Consider the following 16,251-nt stretch of genomic DNA (forward strand, 5'->3'; position numbering starts at 1 on the left):
AAATGTATAGTACATAAGTAATTAATTATGAGGTACCATGTATAAAAAATGTTATATAAAATTAGTAACAAAAAAATTGAGAATAATTAAAAATTGTTGACAGAATGTTTGAACCACAGATACTTTTGCACGAGATGAAAATATGTCTTTTGACTGTTAGTAATTCTTATATAGCATGAAACTCAAAATGAATGATAAAGTATCGTTCAGAATATAGGAACTTACTAATAATACAAAAATAACGGAACTATCAAGAATAGATGCAACGAATGTTTCAAGTTATCTGTATGATTTCTCAATATTCGTGCATATATACAATTTAATTAATATATAATAATCCATGGCTGGATTGAATGAAAATATTATAATAGATAATTTTATATCGTATATAGTATGAAATCATACCATAAAAATACTATTAAGCATAACATTATAATCCATATCAAATCATATAGACGCAATAAAATATCCTTAAACATTTTTTGTGATATTGCACGATATTTTTGGTCAAAATAAAGAATGTGTTTTTGAAAAAAAGGATTATCATTTGGAGTGCAAATTTTCTTCTTCATCATCGCTGTAATCATCGCTTAAATAATAATTACTCTGTGAATATTCAAAACGGCCAGTCTTTTTTGGTGGTGGACTGCAACATAAATCATATAAATTAATTACATTAGTTTGGATTAATTATTAAGTAAATAACATTTCCATATTTAATATTTACCATGTATTTAAAAAAAAATATTTGTGATAATACCAGACAAGTTATGAACTATACATATATTATGTACACAGAGAAAAGGAAGAAAGTAAAACACATTTTTTTACAACAAGCATTGGTTAAATTGTGTGTTATTGCTTAAAATTTATCTAATGTATTTAACAGTGAAATTATATACTAACATAACATGCTGCAAATGGATGGTGTGAAGTATTGAAGGTTTTCATATAGAAGCAGTACAGAATGAAGTGGTGGTGTTGCATGTTAGTCAATTGACTCGAATGCTGTGATGTACCTTGTCTGATCTTCATCATTATTGCTGCTATTACTGCCATTCGGACTACCATCTCTTTTTGGGCTTGCAGGAGGAGATAATGCTTGCATCAAACGTCCTTTGCTTTCATTCCAAATCGTTGACTGCAAAAAAAAAGAAATTAGAAATTCATTAATGTTTGTACAACTCGTAGTTTCTTGTTCTAGGAATAAACAAAAAACATTAGATTAAATACATATATATGACACCATTGTATATAAACTACGGATGTACAAAGAACATATTTTCCGAATTCTTACAAATATTCCTCTATACTTATGCGCATACTGCATTGAAGAAAGCCTAAATTGAACAATTTAGGTTAATTTAAATACTATTTATTCTTTTATAATGGATACAACTCTATAATGCATATCTCACAGTGTATCATTAATACTGAGTACAAAGTAATTATCAAAATAATTAATCCATAAATACTACCCACCAATCTACCTTCTCTTCCAAACAAGAGTAGAAAAGCATCAATAAAGTCTCGAGACTTTTCTTCCCATTTGCTAATCATATCCATACGTTTCTCGCCAATGTTCTCCATTACCCGTTTACCCTTATCTTTTAAATCATCAAACTTATTTTGTAAGCGGAATTTTTTCTCCTGTAAATATATAACTTATTCGATGAAGTATCATTGCTTAAAAAAGATATTGCGTTTAAAAAATATATACTTGCATTGAGAAAAGAAACATTAAGTTCTTTGGCACTGTAGCCTCGCGCAAGATTTCTTCTTACATAAATGTCATAATCTTTAACTATTCTTGCAACAATATCCGACGTTGATACTCCTTCTGTTCTTTGCGTAGCCACAAACATACCTTTAGCTTTCAGGCCTGCATAAACATCTGTACTATCATCTGTCATATAAGGTATATCATCATGAGCAACAAAGTCAATCTGAAAAATGTTAAATGTTGAACTGTTTTAACATTCGACAAACATGTTTTTAAAAAAATAATTTACAGTTAATTTTACTTTATGCTTTGTAAGAAATTCATCATCCAGTTCCCAAGGTGCATCCCTAACCACCTCATCTACATAACGACAATGTCTTACTGCATCATATCTCTCAATATCTGTCATAACTGTCCTTCCCTTTTTACTATGTGTTAACTGATCATTACAAACTAAAATAATAAAAATTGTTTTTATTAATGTTATGCAAAGTTCATGTTACATCTCAAAATTTTGAAATTTATTTCTTTACCTCCCACAATAAGATACACATTAGGGAAAATATTTTTTGCTTGTAGAAGTTGTCGTGCATGGCCTTGATGAAATAGGTCATAAATACCATCTGCATAGACTCTGATTTTCCTAGGGGCTATATTATTACAGATTATTAACATTACATGTATTATTCAAAAGTTGTTATTACCTAATTTCGCAAATATCTAATTCATTTCTACTAACCTTTACTACTTCTTGCCATTTTTAATGTAATACGAATATTATAATCACATGCATTTCTTTCGGCAAGTGCTTCTGGATCATCACTAAAGGGAGCCTCCTTACAAATTGACTGCAATAAATTCAATACAATATAAATTATACAATAAAAATGAAAGTAAGGTATGAAACAACAAAAAAAAAGGATATAGATATATATATATAATCAAAGAAAATTCATAGAAATTTATTAAGAACATTATTTCAATTACATTTTTGAGAAGTTGAATATAATACGTAATAAAAGCCTATTTAATCATAGATTTTTAATTTGTTTGATTTTAATAATAATGAAGACAAAATACTTGTATTTATTTTTAGAAACAAAATAAAAAATAAAAATTTAATTGTATTACATATGTTAACATAAAAATTATCAAAAAAAAAAAAAATTTTTTTGACTCACTGGAAGTTCTTTGTGGGAAACAGAAATTTCGCTATTATACTTTTTCAGCGAAAATTGACCTGAGTCATTATTTGAATTCCTGTTGGTCCCCCAAGTCATTGTCACTAGCTGTTAATATTATAAAAAATAAATTTTCCATAAAAGAACAATATGAGTGAATTTATTTGTCAGATATATATACATATGTATAATCTACCTGTTAAATTTCTTTAAATATAGATTATTTTAAAGATCTTGATGTTTCTATTAGGAGATTAAAATAGTTTTTAAAATGCATATAAAACTTTTTCATGTATTAAAAAAATAGATTTACATTGAATTTAATGTTGAGATACTGTCTGCTAAATATTTCAGTACAGAGAATATGTTTCAGAACCTATGTTCACATACTTGTTCATGAAGTATTTCAATAAGACTATTTAAAGAATCAAGTATTCACGGTATTATATTAAGATAGATATGCTTATGATCTTGCATAATGTCACACCATTATCATAAAAAATTTTTGCTTCTATATTATCTCTTCATGATTAAAGATAATCCCATAGCCCAAGCATAATTTGTATGTAAACTTTATTCGCATGTACATGTGTAACTAGTACATAGGTATATGAGATATATTTTTCATATATATATATATATGAAATTAATATAAAATCTTGAATATAATAAACATCATGTTAAATCGGTAAAATATCAATTAAATGATAACGTAGTACAAACAGATTGTATCTTCCTTATCGAACAAGTACAATTTCAACAAATTTTGATTATATTAAGTAGTACTTACAGGATAAACAGGCGAATCTTTCCTGGAGCAAGATGCATCCTCTCCATTTTGAATATTTGAATAAGTTGTAGAATTCAACATAGTTTCTTCTCTAGCACGCTTTCTAGACATTTTTTACTGTTTCAGTGTTAGGTCCATAAAAAACCTATTGAATAGAATATGACAATTTTTATTGATCCTATTGTTGATAAATAGATCATGTGTACATCTTATTATTGCCATTAGTGATGTAAAATGTTACATAAAAAATATATGCTATATTTTACATCTGTGTGTAACGAAAGATAAGTATGAACTTCAACAAAAGTCACAGAATCGTATGTACATTAATACTCTATCTGAACTAAATAAAAATATATTTGCACATACTTCTGACAATACTTCGTAAAACTGTAATATCAATAAAATAGTAAAAACTAGATAGTAAAAACAAAAATAAAACTAGTAAAAATTAAAAATGGCACTATTCAAATTCACTTTGATAAACACTACTGTATTTTTAATAATATTAATTTATAGACATTAGTTAATAATCTACACAGAAATTGACAAAAGTTTACCTGGTTTTCATTAGTTATATTAAAATTATTGGTCAATATCATTACTATAACTTTAGATTACAAATCACTATGTTTATAAAATATTCATGAATACTCGTATAATATCCAGGGAACAATTAGAGGTGTGCCGAATTATTTCTGAGCTAGTCATGTTTGATGTTATTTCATATTATTGTTTAAGAAAATTTCAGATGTATAGGTTTAATGCCTGTAAAGCACTAGCATGTTGCTAAAATGTGTTCGAAGGTTAAAAAAAGGAGAATACAGAAAACAAAATATAGCCAGAAACAACGAATCAAAAATACAATATTTATAGCGTAATTAACAATTTAATCATATAATAATCGTGTAGAGATAAGTAACTTATTCATTGGACTTTCTAGAATTCATCGTTACGTGTACTGTCTATCTTATCATGTATTCTCTTTTTAAAATTTTGTAAATTCCAATTGAACGGAACGAACCTCTTCACGCCCTAATTTCTGTACACACGATGGTAGACTAATACAATAAGGAATAGGATATGACGAAAAATCGAAGAGTTCCGCCAAAAGTTTAATAAACTCGTAAGATCTGTTGAGCTTCTCCGCGTAACTTTTACAGCAAAATTTAAGAAACAAATTTGTAAAAATATTTAGAGAAATTTCACATTTTACACTACTGTTATGTACTACTAAATGACTAACGCAGCAGACGCTGGCCACGATACTTGTGGACACTCTGCGCATTGCATGCGTTTCAGTATGCAATCAGGGACGGCATAACAGTACTATGAACCCTAAGTATAAACGAGATGATATTTGTGCGTGCGTGAGTTCTATATAGAGAATAGAGAGTACGGGAATTACGAACGAGGACAAGAAGCCGTACCAATATCTTTATTTAAATCTAGTTTCCACGATTACCGAAAATAAAACCATGAAAATTTATGCTCTAGATTATTTTCAACCGGAGTTCTTTTTTATTTTTATCTTTGTCGCGAACGTAAAAGTTGTACATCGAATTTCTAAAAGTCAAATATTCTTAAATCTAATTATTAAGATTGATTAGGTTTCATTAATACTAAGTAGTATTGTTAGAAAAATTAATTCTCGGCTAAAACAATTTAGTTTGTTAAATATTATATAATGTCGATATTAACATTGTATTGTAATATATTAGTACGATTGATTAATTTTGATTACTTGATTGGGATTATCGACATTCCGTGTATATATAATCATCACGTTATGAAGAAGTTTTGTCGATACAAAAATAGAATAAATATTTAACAAAATATTTTTTTTTAAATGCGCGCAAAATATGGTCTAGAAATAGAAGACATAATTCGCATTTTATGTTATAAACATACGTTTTCAAAATGATACTATACACTTCTCGACTGCCAGAGGAAGTAATTGATAATTATAAATTTTTAGGACACGATCAATTAGAATTCAATTTCACACAACAAATATATCACTTGTAATGCATAAATGTGCACCGAACGTGTTTGACGATAGAATGAACGCCGGTATGAAAATGAAAGGAGAATAACGGTGACGTAATATCGGATGATCACAACGTCATACAATCATACTCTTATTATCACATGAGTACAAATACATTCCCAATTCTATAAAATTATTTTCAACAAGTTTAATTGTTTTAATACATATCTATGAACATAATATTAAATTACTGGCATGTTTTTCAAAACGATAATTAGCTATTACGAATTAAGTTATATGTATTTTGTAGGGTAATTTAAAAAGTTATAATTTTGAATTGATATCTTATAACTGAAATGCTTATTTATATTATACATATGTAAATAACACACATATGTAATGAACACACATGTGAATGATACAGATTAAAATGAGAATTCCCACGTATCGAATAATGAATAAATTTGTCGTAAATTCATTGTATTCATCGTTTATTTTTTGCTAAAACTAAATATTTAAAAATAATATTCTGTTCCCCTCGTTTTATTTTATAGTCTAATGTTTCTTTATATAGTAATAATCGATTCATACACGTATATAGTATATACATATATAATGATAATTGTTTGACGTATGTATATACAAAACTTTTGCGTAATGTAATCAAAAAATTAAAAATTTTATTATAACTGGATTAATTGCATTTATCATTATCGCATGTATTTTATAAACTTATAATTTTTTAGTTATTGAATTTAATAAAATTTTCTGTCATGCAATGTTTATAACATGTCCAATATATAACATCAGTCAGAATATATAAGCCCTGAAAAATTTCGTCACTCAAATACTATTTATGAGTGATTTATTGCCTAAGCGGAACATTGTAGATGAAATATTTGGAAGAGATTGAAATAATAAATGTAGTATCTAAATTCCGATAAATTCGCAAGAGAAAATTAGTCAGTAATTAGATCATATGTATACATATATTACTTACATTTGATGTATGATTATTTTACGTCCGAGGTAATTTCCAAAGACATATTTGAAGTTTTCGTTTAGCTTTATATATGTATCATTAATAATTATTAAATACCATATAATAAAATGTTTCATATAAAAAAACATGGAATATATTTTGTTTATTTACTTTTAATACATTTATATATAAACAGAAAGGCATTTAATTAAATAGATATTTTTTAATGAAAATAAATTAACGTTATCACCGTTTTCATTTCTATGTATGATATTATATAATACGTATCTAGATTTAAATTTGATTTTTTATATTGCTAATAATAATCTTATACTTTAGAGTATAAATTATATATGTATAAAATTTAGGCAATGATTTGATTATGTTTTTTCGTTAACATAAATCAAATGTAATGTAATGTAATGATGATTATCATTTACGATTTATTTTCACACAATATTATTTTTCACATTGTAAAAATTTCATTTCTATTTCTTACAAAGTACATGATTTGAAAGGTAAAGCAAAACAATCAATTAAAAAGCTGAGATTTATTTTAATGAATAATAACTTTAAAATAATCTCTATATAATTATAAGAATTATAATTTTACTTTTTTCATACCGATTTTGCTTCCACATTTTTTTTTTTTTTTGTCACAATATGTCGCATAAACAGTCCTTCAATAATTCTTAATGAAATGTTTACAATCGCACATTGCTTGTATCTATTTCACAAGATCTTTACGTTGGTCTTCATGAAATTAATTAATAAGGCAGTGCCTACCAATCATCAATAATTACATTTATGTAATTCAACTTTACGTACTTAGTTTTAATATTCATATACTTTGATATATATATATATATATACAAATAAATGTCCGACCATTCTATTCTCTTATATATCGTAATAAAAGAAATTTTGGAGGAATTTTGTTGAAACTAGTCGCAGATTTTACTTGGAATATATTTTCCATTGCAAATCTGCATGCAATAGTAAATATCATGACAATTATTGTGTACAAATAAATAGCAACGAGAACAGGAAATTGTAACATTACTCCACTCAATCATTTTTTTCTTTTTTTTACACCACTGTTCTTAATTCACATTGTCATTACACAATAACCGAAAGAAACGTAATGCCCAGCATTCATTCTTTTTAACTTACTTTAGTAATATGTCTTGATTTCATCGTCATCTTTTATTTCTAAATGATGCGATAATAAACTGTAAAATTACAGCTAAATAAGCGTAACAAATCAATGTAAATTAGCTGTAAAGTTACAAGATCAAATATGTTTTATGTTAAACTAAAACTGTTTATTTATCATTCTAATACAGTCCATTGAATTAGAATTTAGCAATTTATTACATTGAAACATAAAACATCTTAGAGCAGTTCATTACGTTTCATTTAAAGGCATTCGTATACAGTTCCGTATAACTTCAACGCTGTAATATTATCGATATCATTATTAAATAACATTTACTGTACCTAAATTTAATAATAAAAATACCTAAATCACAATATATTACGCCATCACTTGATGGCAATGAGTTGGTGTTTTTCCAGTCTATTTTTCGCAATTTTATTATTCTGTCAAAAAAGTAGTTTCACAACGAGAACAATTGGGACGAAGAGATCGCAATGACAAAAGTGTTACTTTTTCGATACTCATAGAATAAAAATGGAGTTAATGATTACAGATACTATGCAATTTACAAAGCATTAAGAAAAACAATAAGAGCAAAAAAAACAGAGAAGAAGATTTTAGCATCGTTCGGCCCGCAATGGCGGGAAATGTAATTTCGTTCTAGTCTTTTTATATTAAAAATAAATTCATATCAGTTTGTTACTTAATTGTGTTATTTTTATGAAGTAAACAAAAACAATTAATATAAAAAGTTTCGTCAGTGCGAACTCACTTGTGTGATTTAATGAATTTTATATTGTTAGATTTATATGTAATGTATCACACTTTATCAAGTAATGACAAGTACAAGTTTTCTTGTATGTAATTCGCAATAATTCCAAATTGTACGAAATGAGACAACTATTGTATTTACTAGTGAAATACAATCAACAAATATATGAGTTATATCAAATAGTTACATACAATTGTTTCTCTTGATAATTAGGCTGGTGAAATTGTTCCATAGGTATAATGTAGCTACCTAAAATCTGTGATTTCTCCACAAACTTTATTAAAGCAAATGTCTGTGTGTTTTTTGTTTCGATTTATATTAAAATGTTATGGTTGGAGAATAAAAGCAAATGGCTAATTAGTAGGCTGTGCACGAAGTGCCTCATGCAATGCTTGTTGTTGATCTGCGGTTAATGCATTTATGCATGCCTGGAACATAGACTCGTTGTTCTGAAACAAAAAATAGATTTTTTAGAACGTAAATATGTAACAGTAAAAGATGTATGTTGTATAATATTTTTCATGTTGCATTTGCTTATACCTGTATCTGCCTAACAATACTAAGAATTCTACCCATAACAGGATTATCTGTCGATACAACATTTTTGCTAAATGCTTCTGCAAAGAAACTTATTAACCGAGGTAAGTTTGCATTATTTGGTCCTAAAACTATTACATGGTTTGCTTCGATTAAATCACATAAATATCCATAAACATGGGGTGCTTCATCTCCATCTTCTACCACTGGTAGCCAAGAGACCCTAAGAGATTTAGAAATATTTGATTAATTACGCGTAATATTTATAAATTATCATATGAAAATCAAAATCTTACCAATAAGGAAGTATTTCGTCAATATTGATTGCTTTATTATTATATTTAAGAATTTTTGTAACTGCAGATATAGCATTTTCAGTAGGATTGACATTTTCAGGTGATCTTGATTCTGGATCGTTTATAACATCCATTAACCTAGGCAAAGCCTCTGCGCATGCTTGAGCGAACGCTTCCCCTCCGTACTGCCCTAAAACGCCACAACCATAAGCTGCTGCTTGTCTTACTTCTGCTGATTTATCGGATACGTATTGTATCATTGGTCGTAAGAAGTATTCTTGATATTTTGCACATTCCGGTCCGGCAAATTCTATTATATCGTCAAATACACATAAAGCCCATTGATGATCTGACCAAGGTCTTTCGGGACTTAACAATTTAACAAAATGTCCACAAATTTGATCAAAGTAAGGGAAGAATGATGACGTATGAGTAGTAAACAATGCGTGTAAAATGTCTGCTATTTTGCTTAGAGTATATACATCTTCATTATCTTCATCAGCAAGCTGTTCTTCAACAACCTATAATGTGAATGTAAACTTCAAGCTATTGACATCAACAGTTAAATTTTATATTAAATCTTTATACAAAGCCTTACTTCATCATAATCTTCATCTTTACGTTTCTCCAATCTAGCTACTGCTCTTTCAAAATGTTTATTAAGTAATTTATCTAATATACGTAACAATTCAGCCATGGGTTGTGCTCCTAAACAACCGGCACCGAGGGTTTCGATACATTTAGCCAACGAATATAATATTTCCAGCAGAACTTCAGGTTCAGGTTCTGTATCAATTGCTTTCAAGAGGTCGGGACAGATATACGCCCACATCCCTTCAAGATATTGTGGACCTGTAATTCAGTTATTACTCGTAGTTATAATAAATAGAAAGTATCAATGAATTAAAATGTGACCAATTAATTATTTTGGACAATTATTAATTAACCTTTTATTTTTGCACAATCTAGAAGGTATGGTAAACTTGCAGCAGCTGCTGTTCGAACACCATCATGAAAATAAAACTTCAACATAGGAACCATTAGCCGTACTACTTCTTCTGCATAATCTGCGAAACCTTCCTTTAATTCACGTGCATAGCAAACTAACATTTCGCAGGCGGAAGCTTTGTCCTCTAAGCCAGCAGTTTTAATTCCGAAGTTTTGCTGTTCACCAAGAGAGATGAATTCCCAATCAACATCTTCTAGACCCTCCATATCTTCGTTATCTAGTACAGCTACTTCAGGTTTCATAGCTGCTGTACGTAAAACTGGGCCCATTACCAATGGTAAATATTGCTCAAATTGTTTACCTAAGGAAATTAATTTTTACTATTTAAATATGTCTTAACATACTAAGATCAACATTTTACCAGTTCAGATAGAAGTTTAGTAAAATATAAAAGCTTAAACTTCATACCAAGAATTTTGCAAATTCGAGCCCACGCAGATATTAGATAACTAGTTTGTGGATCATCATCTGGAAGATCTCCTTCTGAATGTGTTTTTAATAACATATCCATAACCTCACTTGCATCTGCAATAAACTGTAAAACCATAAGAGATTTAGTTATAGAAAATTTTTATAAAAAAGCAACATTAAAATATTTTATTATAGTTTGTCAATAGATTTAATACTATATCATATTAATTATACCTTTTCAGGTCCTACTGCAAGACCTATAAGACTCACACATTCTATGGTTTTACCACGTAACATTTTATGTTCTTGTTGATTAGCATTTTGAATAATGTATTTTAGACATGGCATTAATCTATCATAATATGTTACAAACTGTTCTTCACATGTATCGGCAACAGATGCTATAGTTGTAACTACCTATAAGGAAAATAATAGTTTACAATTATACGCGCACTATTCTAATTTGACTATATATAATCAATATGCTTACTTGTTCAAGGACAAGTTTAGTGCCTTTCTCAACTAACTCTTGAAATTTAGCAGTAAGAATCGACTCCAATTTAGCCATAATAGCATCTAAATATGGTGTTAATATATTTTTTGGGCAATCTTCACTGAAGTTTACGAGGGCTGCACCGGCATGAGCCTGAACTCTTGGATTCGCATTATCATCCAACACCATTAATAATCCAGGAATGACTTTGTCATGAAATTTTTTTTCGAATATAGGTGCAAAATCAGTTGACATTTGACCTACTGCATTACAAGCTGCGTATCTTACACGAGGATGCTAGAAAAAGTATGTAATCCATAAACAAGAAAGTATACGTACAACATGATGTATACGTATTACATATGGAGTGTGTGTTCCATGACTATGGTTATTTAATAATAAATAACCAACTCTCTCCCGAGAACTTCGAAGGAAGTATTTGAATAAACATACTGTCAGAACGACAATGTATAAATACCAAATCCTTCGTTGTACTCTGCCATGAACGTAACGCTATTATATTTACGTCCTAAATATAACTGCTGACTCGATTCATGGCGTTTAAAAAGGATTTCATTATAATCAAACTTACAGGATCTTGTAAATATTGTATAACTCCATCCATGATTTGAGGTAATATTACTTCCATTTGTTTATGACAACCTTCACCAACAGCTGATATTGCCATAAGAGCAGCATGCCTGCGAAATAAATTTTTGGTAACATTTGTTACTATAATTTCATAAGCTATACATAGTAGATTTTCGAAAATATAAATGTTTGTTCCATGCCTATGACAGTAATATTGAAACATTACTATCAACTCTCTTATTTAAGAACACCCATCGAGAATCTCGAACTTCATATATCAAAACGATAGATAAAATTGAGAATAATCCCGATGATTACTCTATCACAGATGTAACGCAATTATATGCACGAAGTACACAATTGCTGACTATTCTGTGATAATTACAAGTATTGAAATTAAACCAAAATATTTTTAAAATATTTACCTGTACTTCCAGTCACTGTTATTTAACATTGACGGAATATTCTGTACAATTTGTGGTAACATAGTTTTACCACCTAAACCACATGCTAATCTGTCTAAAGCACTTTCAGCAACGACATTATTACTGTCATTGTCATCATCAACAATTTCATCCGAAAAACTCCATTTTTCGTCTTCTTGTATATCTGTCATCATTTTTAGCACCAATGGTACTAGAGACGCTATATATTTTCCACCAACTTTACGTACCATTGCAGGAGCAGTTTCTGCAAGTGTAACTAATACTTCCAATGCTAGTTGTCTCCATGAATCAATCATGTCTTCATTTGAAAATATTTTCATACACATTTCCATTATAGTTCCTAATTGTAATCTCAAAAATTTGGGTGTTGATTCCGCTAAATCGATCAAAACTTTTAAAAGAGCATCATCCGTTTGTTTTTCTACCGATTGAGCAATTACTTGTACAATTGCTGGTAGTAATTCTGAGAAATGATTCTGTATATTGTCTTCTTTATCATGAAGAACGATAAAGGCTCCAACTGCTCTTACTGCTTGAAATCTGACCTATAGTAAATATCATTGTAATTATTATACCATTGAAATGAAACTTATGAAATAAAAGATATTGTGATTCTATGTAACAACATATGAATTAATAAAACATAATACAGATAATACAGTGTAAACAAAATTTCAGTTAATTTTTGTATGCCCCATATCTGTCTGTAAATTAAAACTTTACAAGTTACAGTCATCAGAAGGCAATCTTCTTATAGGAAGGAACTATGACGAGGAACTTAGCTATTTGTATCCCGTGTATCATTCTTCCATATGAAATGTTGAAAATATAAAATGAATTTACATCTATATGCAGAAAAAAAATATGTTTTACATTACCTCATAATTTGCAGAGTCCATGATAGATTGCTGCAACATTTGTTTAATAAGGTCAAGGTAATTTGCTTGTTGATTTCCAAATACACCAGGGACGGATCTATATATTTGAAATATGTGTGATTTATATTATACAAATTATAATCCAAAATGGCATTATTTTTGGAGTACAAATACGATAAACTTACGTGAACATTCGAAGAGCATTTTCTTTCAATGCTGGTACAGGACTATTTGCACATTGGAATAGGAACTGCAGAAATTCTGGCCACTGATTATTACCATCTTCATCAATTAAATTTCGTGCAACTTCAGCTGCAACTTCGCAAACTTTACGTCGAATAGTCTCCGTCTGTTCACTTTGAACAGATAATAAAATTTGCTCTCTTAATTGAGCTTGTGCTTCTGGTGGAATCTAGGCAAAAATATATTTATATAACAACTGTATTTCCACAAGTACACAAAAATGCTGATGTTATATACATTATGAAAAGTAAATTGTATACTATATAATATGTGTGTAACTATTTATTGGAATACTTTATGCAAAATATTTCTGATGTTTATTATAATAATAAGTTTAAAGCTAATATTATAAATTGCCCGTTATTTGATGCTTTAAATTTAATGGAAATATTTTATGCAAATCAATGTATATTTTGTATTTCTGATGAAATTAGCTGCAATTTTGATAAGCTATTGGAACATTTATTCAAACAAACATAGATTAAACCTGAAAGACATAAATAGAAATTTCAATATCCTTCATTAGGAAAATTAGAGCTTAAAAGTTATAAACCTGAAAGTTATAAGATATTTTAAGGCTGTATTGTTTTGTTTAAACTATATTTTTCAAGTTTTATATACATGTAGTAAGTATTTAAAAGTTATTTTATTAGGAACTCTTAACACATTCTGTTTAGTACTTGTTAAATGTTCCATATATATATATCATATTTTATACAAATAATATCGATTTAATAAACGAAATAGGTTTATAGTTCATGACATACAATAGGTCACTTTATCATTGGCAGTAGTTGCTGGCATAAACTACAGGAAGTATTATATGATTAGAAATTATTTTAGTCAACAATTTGCTATATGTGATAGTAGTAAAAGTAGAACTATATCTCATATATCCATATAAAAATGTAAAAAATGTATTTATTGCAAATAAAGATTTTGTTTTAAATGTAACAAGCCTTCTTCCATTTTCACAAAAAATAAATATTCTATTTAAAATAAATATAATAAAGGCATAATTACTTTAGGATAAAAATCCATAAATTCAGAAGAAAATAGTCGACGTAGCAAGACGGCAGCCATAGCACGCATTTCTTCTGTAAGGGTGGCATTGCACAAGGAGCTTAAAAGAAATGTCACCTTACTATCCACTGGGAGGTTGTTGTATGCCTCCTACAATATGAAATATATATACATGTAGGTTATGTATACACATTTATTACATAATCTAATTTGTCACAAATAGACTTTTCTGCTTTAAAAAGGAAAAGATAACTTATTATATTAATAAAATATTCATACGTTTAATAATTAACAAGGAAAAACTTTAAAGAAAAAAAAGCACATGGTGCCTGATAATGACACGTTTTTTTAATGTTCTACTATATATACGTGTGCTAAATATACAATAAGAAAATTGGAAATATTATAATTTACTTTTAGTAACTATCATAATATAGCTATAAATGCATGAAAGATTAAAAACGTTCGTCTGAAAGAAGGTATTTCTTCATGATTCAAACAGGTCCAGAAATGCCGGAATCCCAGTAGAAAATGATCGCGTGTAGGCGGGAAAGCGAAATATAGAAATTATGAATCCTTCTAGGTAATTAAGCTGTATATTACATGTTATTTAGTCTCAAATTAGACTGCTTTGTTTCCTAGTATTATAACAAAATTATATAAACATTGTGAAAAATCGTGGTTAAAAAACTTTGATTAAAACGTGCATTCGTATCACGTTGAAAGTGACACGGACCTACGTAAAAGGTTCGAGAGGTGCATGCTACCGCGCGACACCATTTTGGATTTTATTAGGTTGTTCTAAACACTTGTCAGTATTCACTACAGTTACTAATCGTATCTACCACGCAACTGTTTGTACTAATGCTACATAAAAGTATTTTATAATAAGATCCAAAATAAAACAGTGATTTAACAGCAATGACCATCGAACGGCATCCACATGCAGATTCTGACAACACGTTGGCAACGTGCTCGAGAAACGAAGTATCCCGTTTTCTAATATTTACGTTTTTCGGCAAATTAATATACGTAAAATACGCGTATGAAAATTAGGAAGTATATACGCACCTCTGCTTGCTTTCTGGTATCATTATCCGTGCTAAGAAGTGTGTTTAAAAGCTGTTGAAACTGATCAAGGTCTGCCGCCATTGTTGCCGAACGAATGAAGTTACAGCGCACACTCGTAAGAGTTGATCGTCAATTAATGTTACCAAACTAAAGTACTAAAATATTTTCAAACGTTTGTTGCCAACTTTACCATCTTTTTCTAATTGAAGATACTGTGGCTAACTAGATTTTATGTCACTAGAATCAGTTCTTTTAGAAAAGAATGAATTTCGATTGTTTGAAAATATTACTAAATTGAATCTAAAATCATGATTTCAGAATATTTACAAAATTTCTATGTAAAACATTAAATAATATTTTACATTGTATATTATTTGCATTGGATATCCTAACGATAGAAGTGTGATGTACAAATTAAGATATTGTGTCAATTAAGTTATTCTGTCCAATAGATGTTTTCGTTAAAAATGAAAAGGATAAAAGTCAAGTAAGTTAAGAAAAGAAATATACTCTTATAACAAAATAAAAAAAAAAAGAAATAAATACGAAATTAAAATGTTGCAATACGTATAAAGTTCATTACGATGAATTTATTTTTATTTTATTTTTTTTTTTTTCTTCTAATAACTTATGTGATAAAACCTTTTTTTTTTAAA

At 28.5% G+C, this 16,251-nt stretch overlaps 2 protein-coding genes and 1 non-coding gene across 9 annotated transcripts; all 3 read right to left on the reverse strand.

The window, feature by feature from the left end:
• Positions 1 to 239: 239 nt before the first annotated feature.
• LOC122576819 (choline-phosphate cytidylyltransferase A-like) lies at positions 240 to 5,761 on the reverse strand. Of its 7 annotated transcripts, XM_043747607.1 has the most exons (11): positions 4,719 to 5,578; positions 4,255 to 4,462; positions 3,695 to 3,839; positions 2,905 to 3,012; positions 2,463 to 2,571; positions 2,257 to 2,373; positions 2,025 to 2,176; positions 1,725 to 1,946; positions 1,483 to 1,650; positions 1,020 to 1,141; positions 240 to 646 (listed from the first exon to the last, which is right to left on the reverse strand). In XM_043747607.1, the coding sequence occupies exons 3-11, from the start codon at positions 3,803 to 3,805 to the stop codon at positions 544 to 546; spliced, it is 1,212 nt and encodes a 403-aa protein (XP_043603542.1). In that variant the 5' UTR covers positions 3,806 to 3,839; positions 4,255 to 4,462; positions 4,719 to 5,578; the 3' UTR covers positions 240 to 543. The 7 variants fall into 7 exon arrangements, 6 of the variants coding, with proteins under 6 accessions (XP_043603542.1, XP_043603537.1, XP_043603538.1 ...); XR_006319902.1 differs by lacking the exons at positions 4,255 to 4,462; positions 4,719 to 5,578 and adding an exon at positions 5,606 to 5,761 and having other exon boundaries at positions 907 to 1,141; XM_043747602.1 differs by lacking the exons at positions 4,255 to 4,462; positions 4,719 to 5,578 and adding an exon at positions 5,606 to 5,759.
• Positions 5,762 to 7,095: 1,334 nt separating this feature from the next.
• On the reverse strand, positions 7,096 to 15,746 carry LOC122576896 (importin-5). The gene is made up of 14 exons (XM_043747782.1): positions 15,596 to 15,746; positions 14,525 to 14,674; positions 13,444 to 13,670; positions 13,259 to 13,355; positions 12,360 to 12,925; positions 11,936 to 12,044; positions 11,341 to 11,640; positions 11,085 to 11,267; positions 10,848 to 10,974; positions 10,378 to 10,740; positions 10,029 to 10,282; positions 9,431 to 9,951; positions 9,138 to 9,357; positions 7,096 to 9,046 (listed from the first exon to the last, which is right to left on the reverse strand). Exons 1-14 carry the CDS (start codon positions 15,674 to 15,676, stop codon positions 8,951 to 8,953), a joined length of 3,294 nt encoding a protein of 1,097 aa, XP_043603717.1. The 5' UTR covers positions 15,677 to 15,746; the 3' UTR covers positions 7,096 to 8,950.
• On the reverse strand, positions 13,064 to 13,191 carry LOC122577170. Its single transcript, XR_006320104.1, has one exon.
• Positions 15,747 to 16,251: the final 505 nt, after the last annotated feature.

The sequence above is a fragment of the Bombus pyrosoma genome, linkage group LG17 (assembly GCF_014825855.1).
Source record: "Bombus pyrosoma isolate SC7728 linkage group LG17, ASM1482585v1, whole genome shotgun sequence".
NCBI lineage: Eukaryota > Metazoa > Arthropoda > Insecta > Hymenoptera > Apidae > Bombus > Bombus pyrosoma.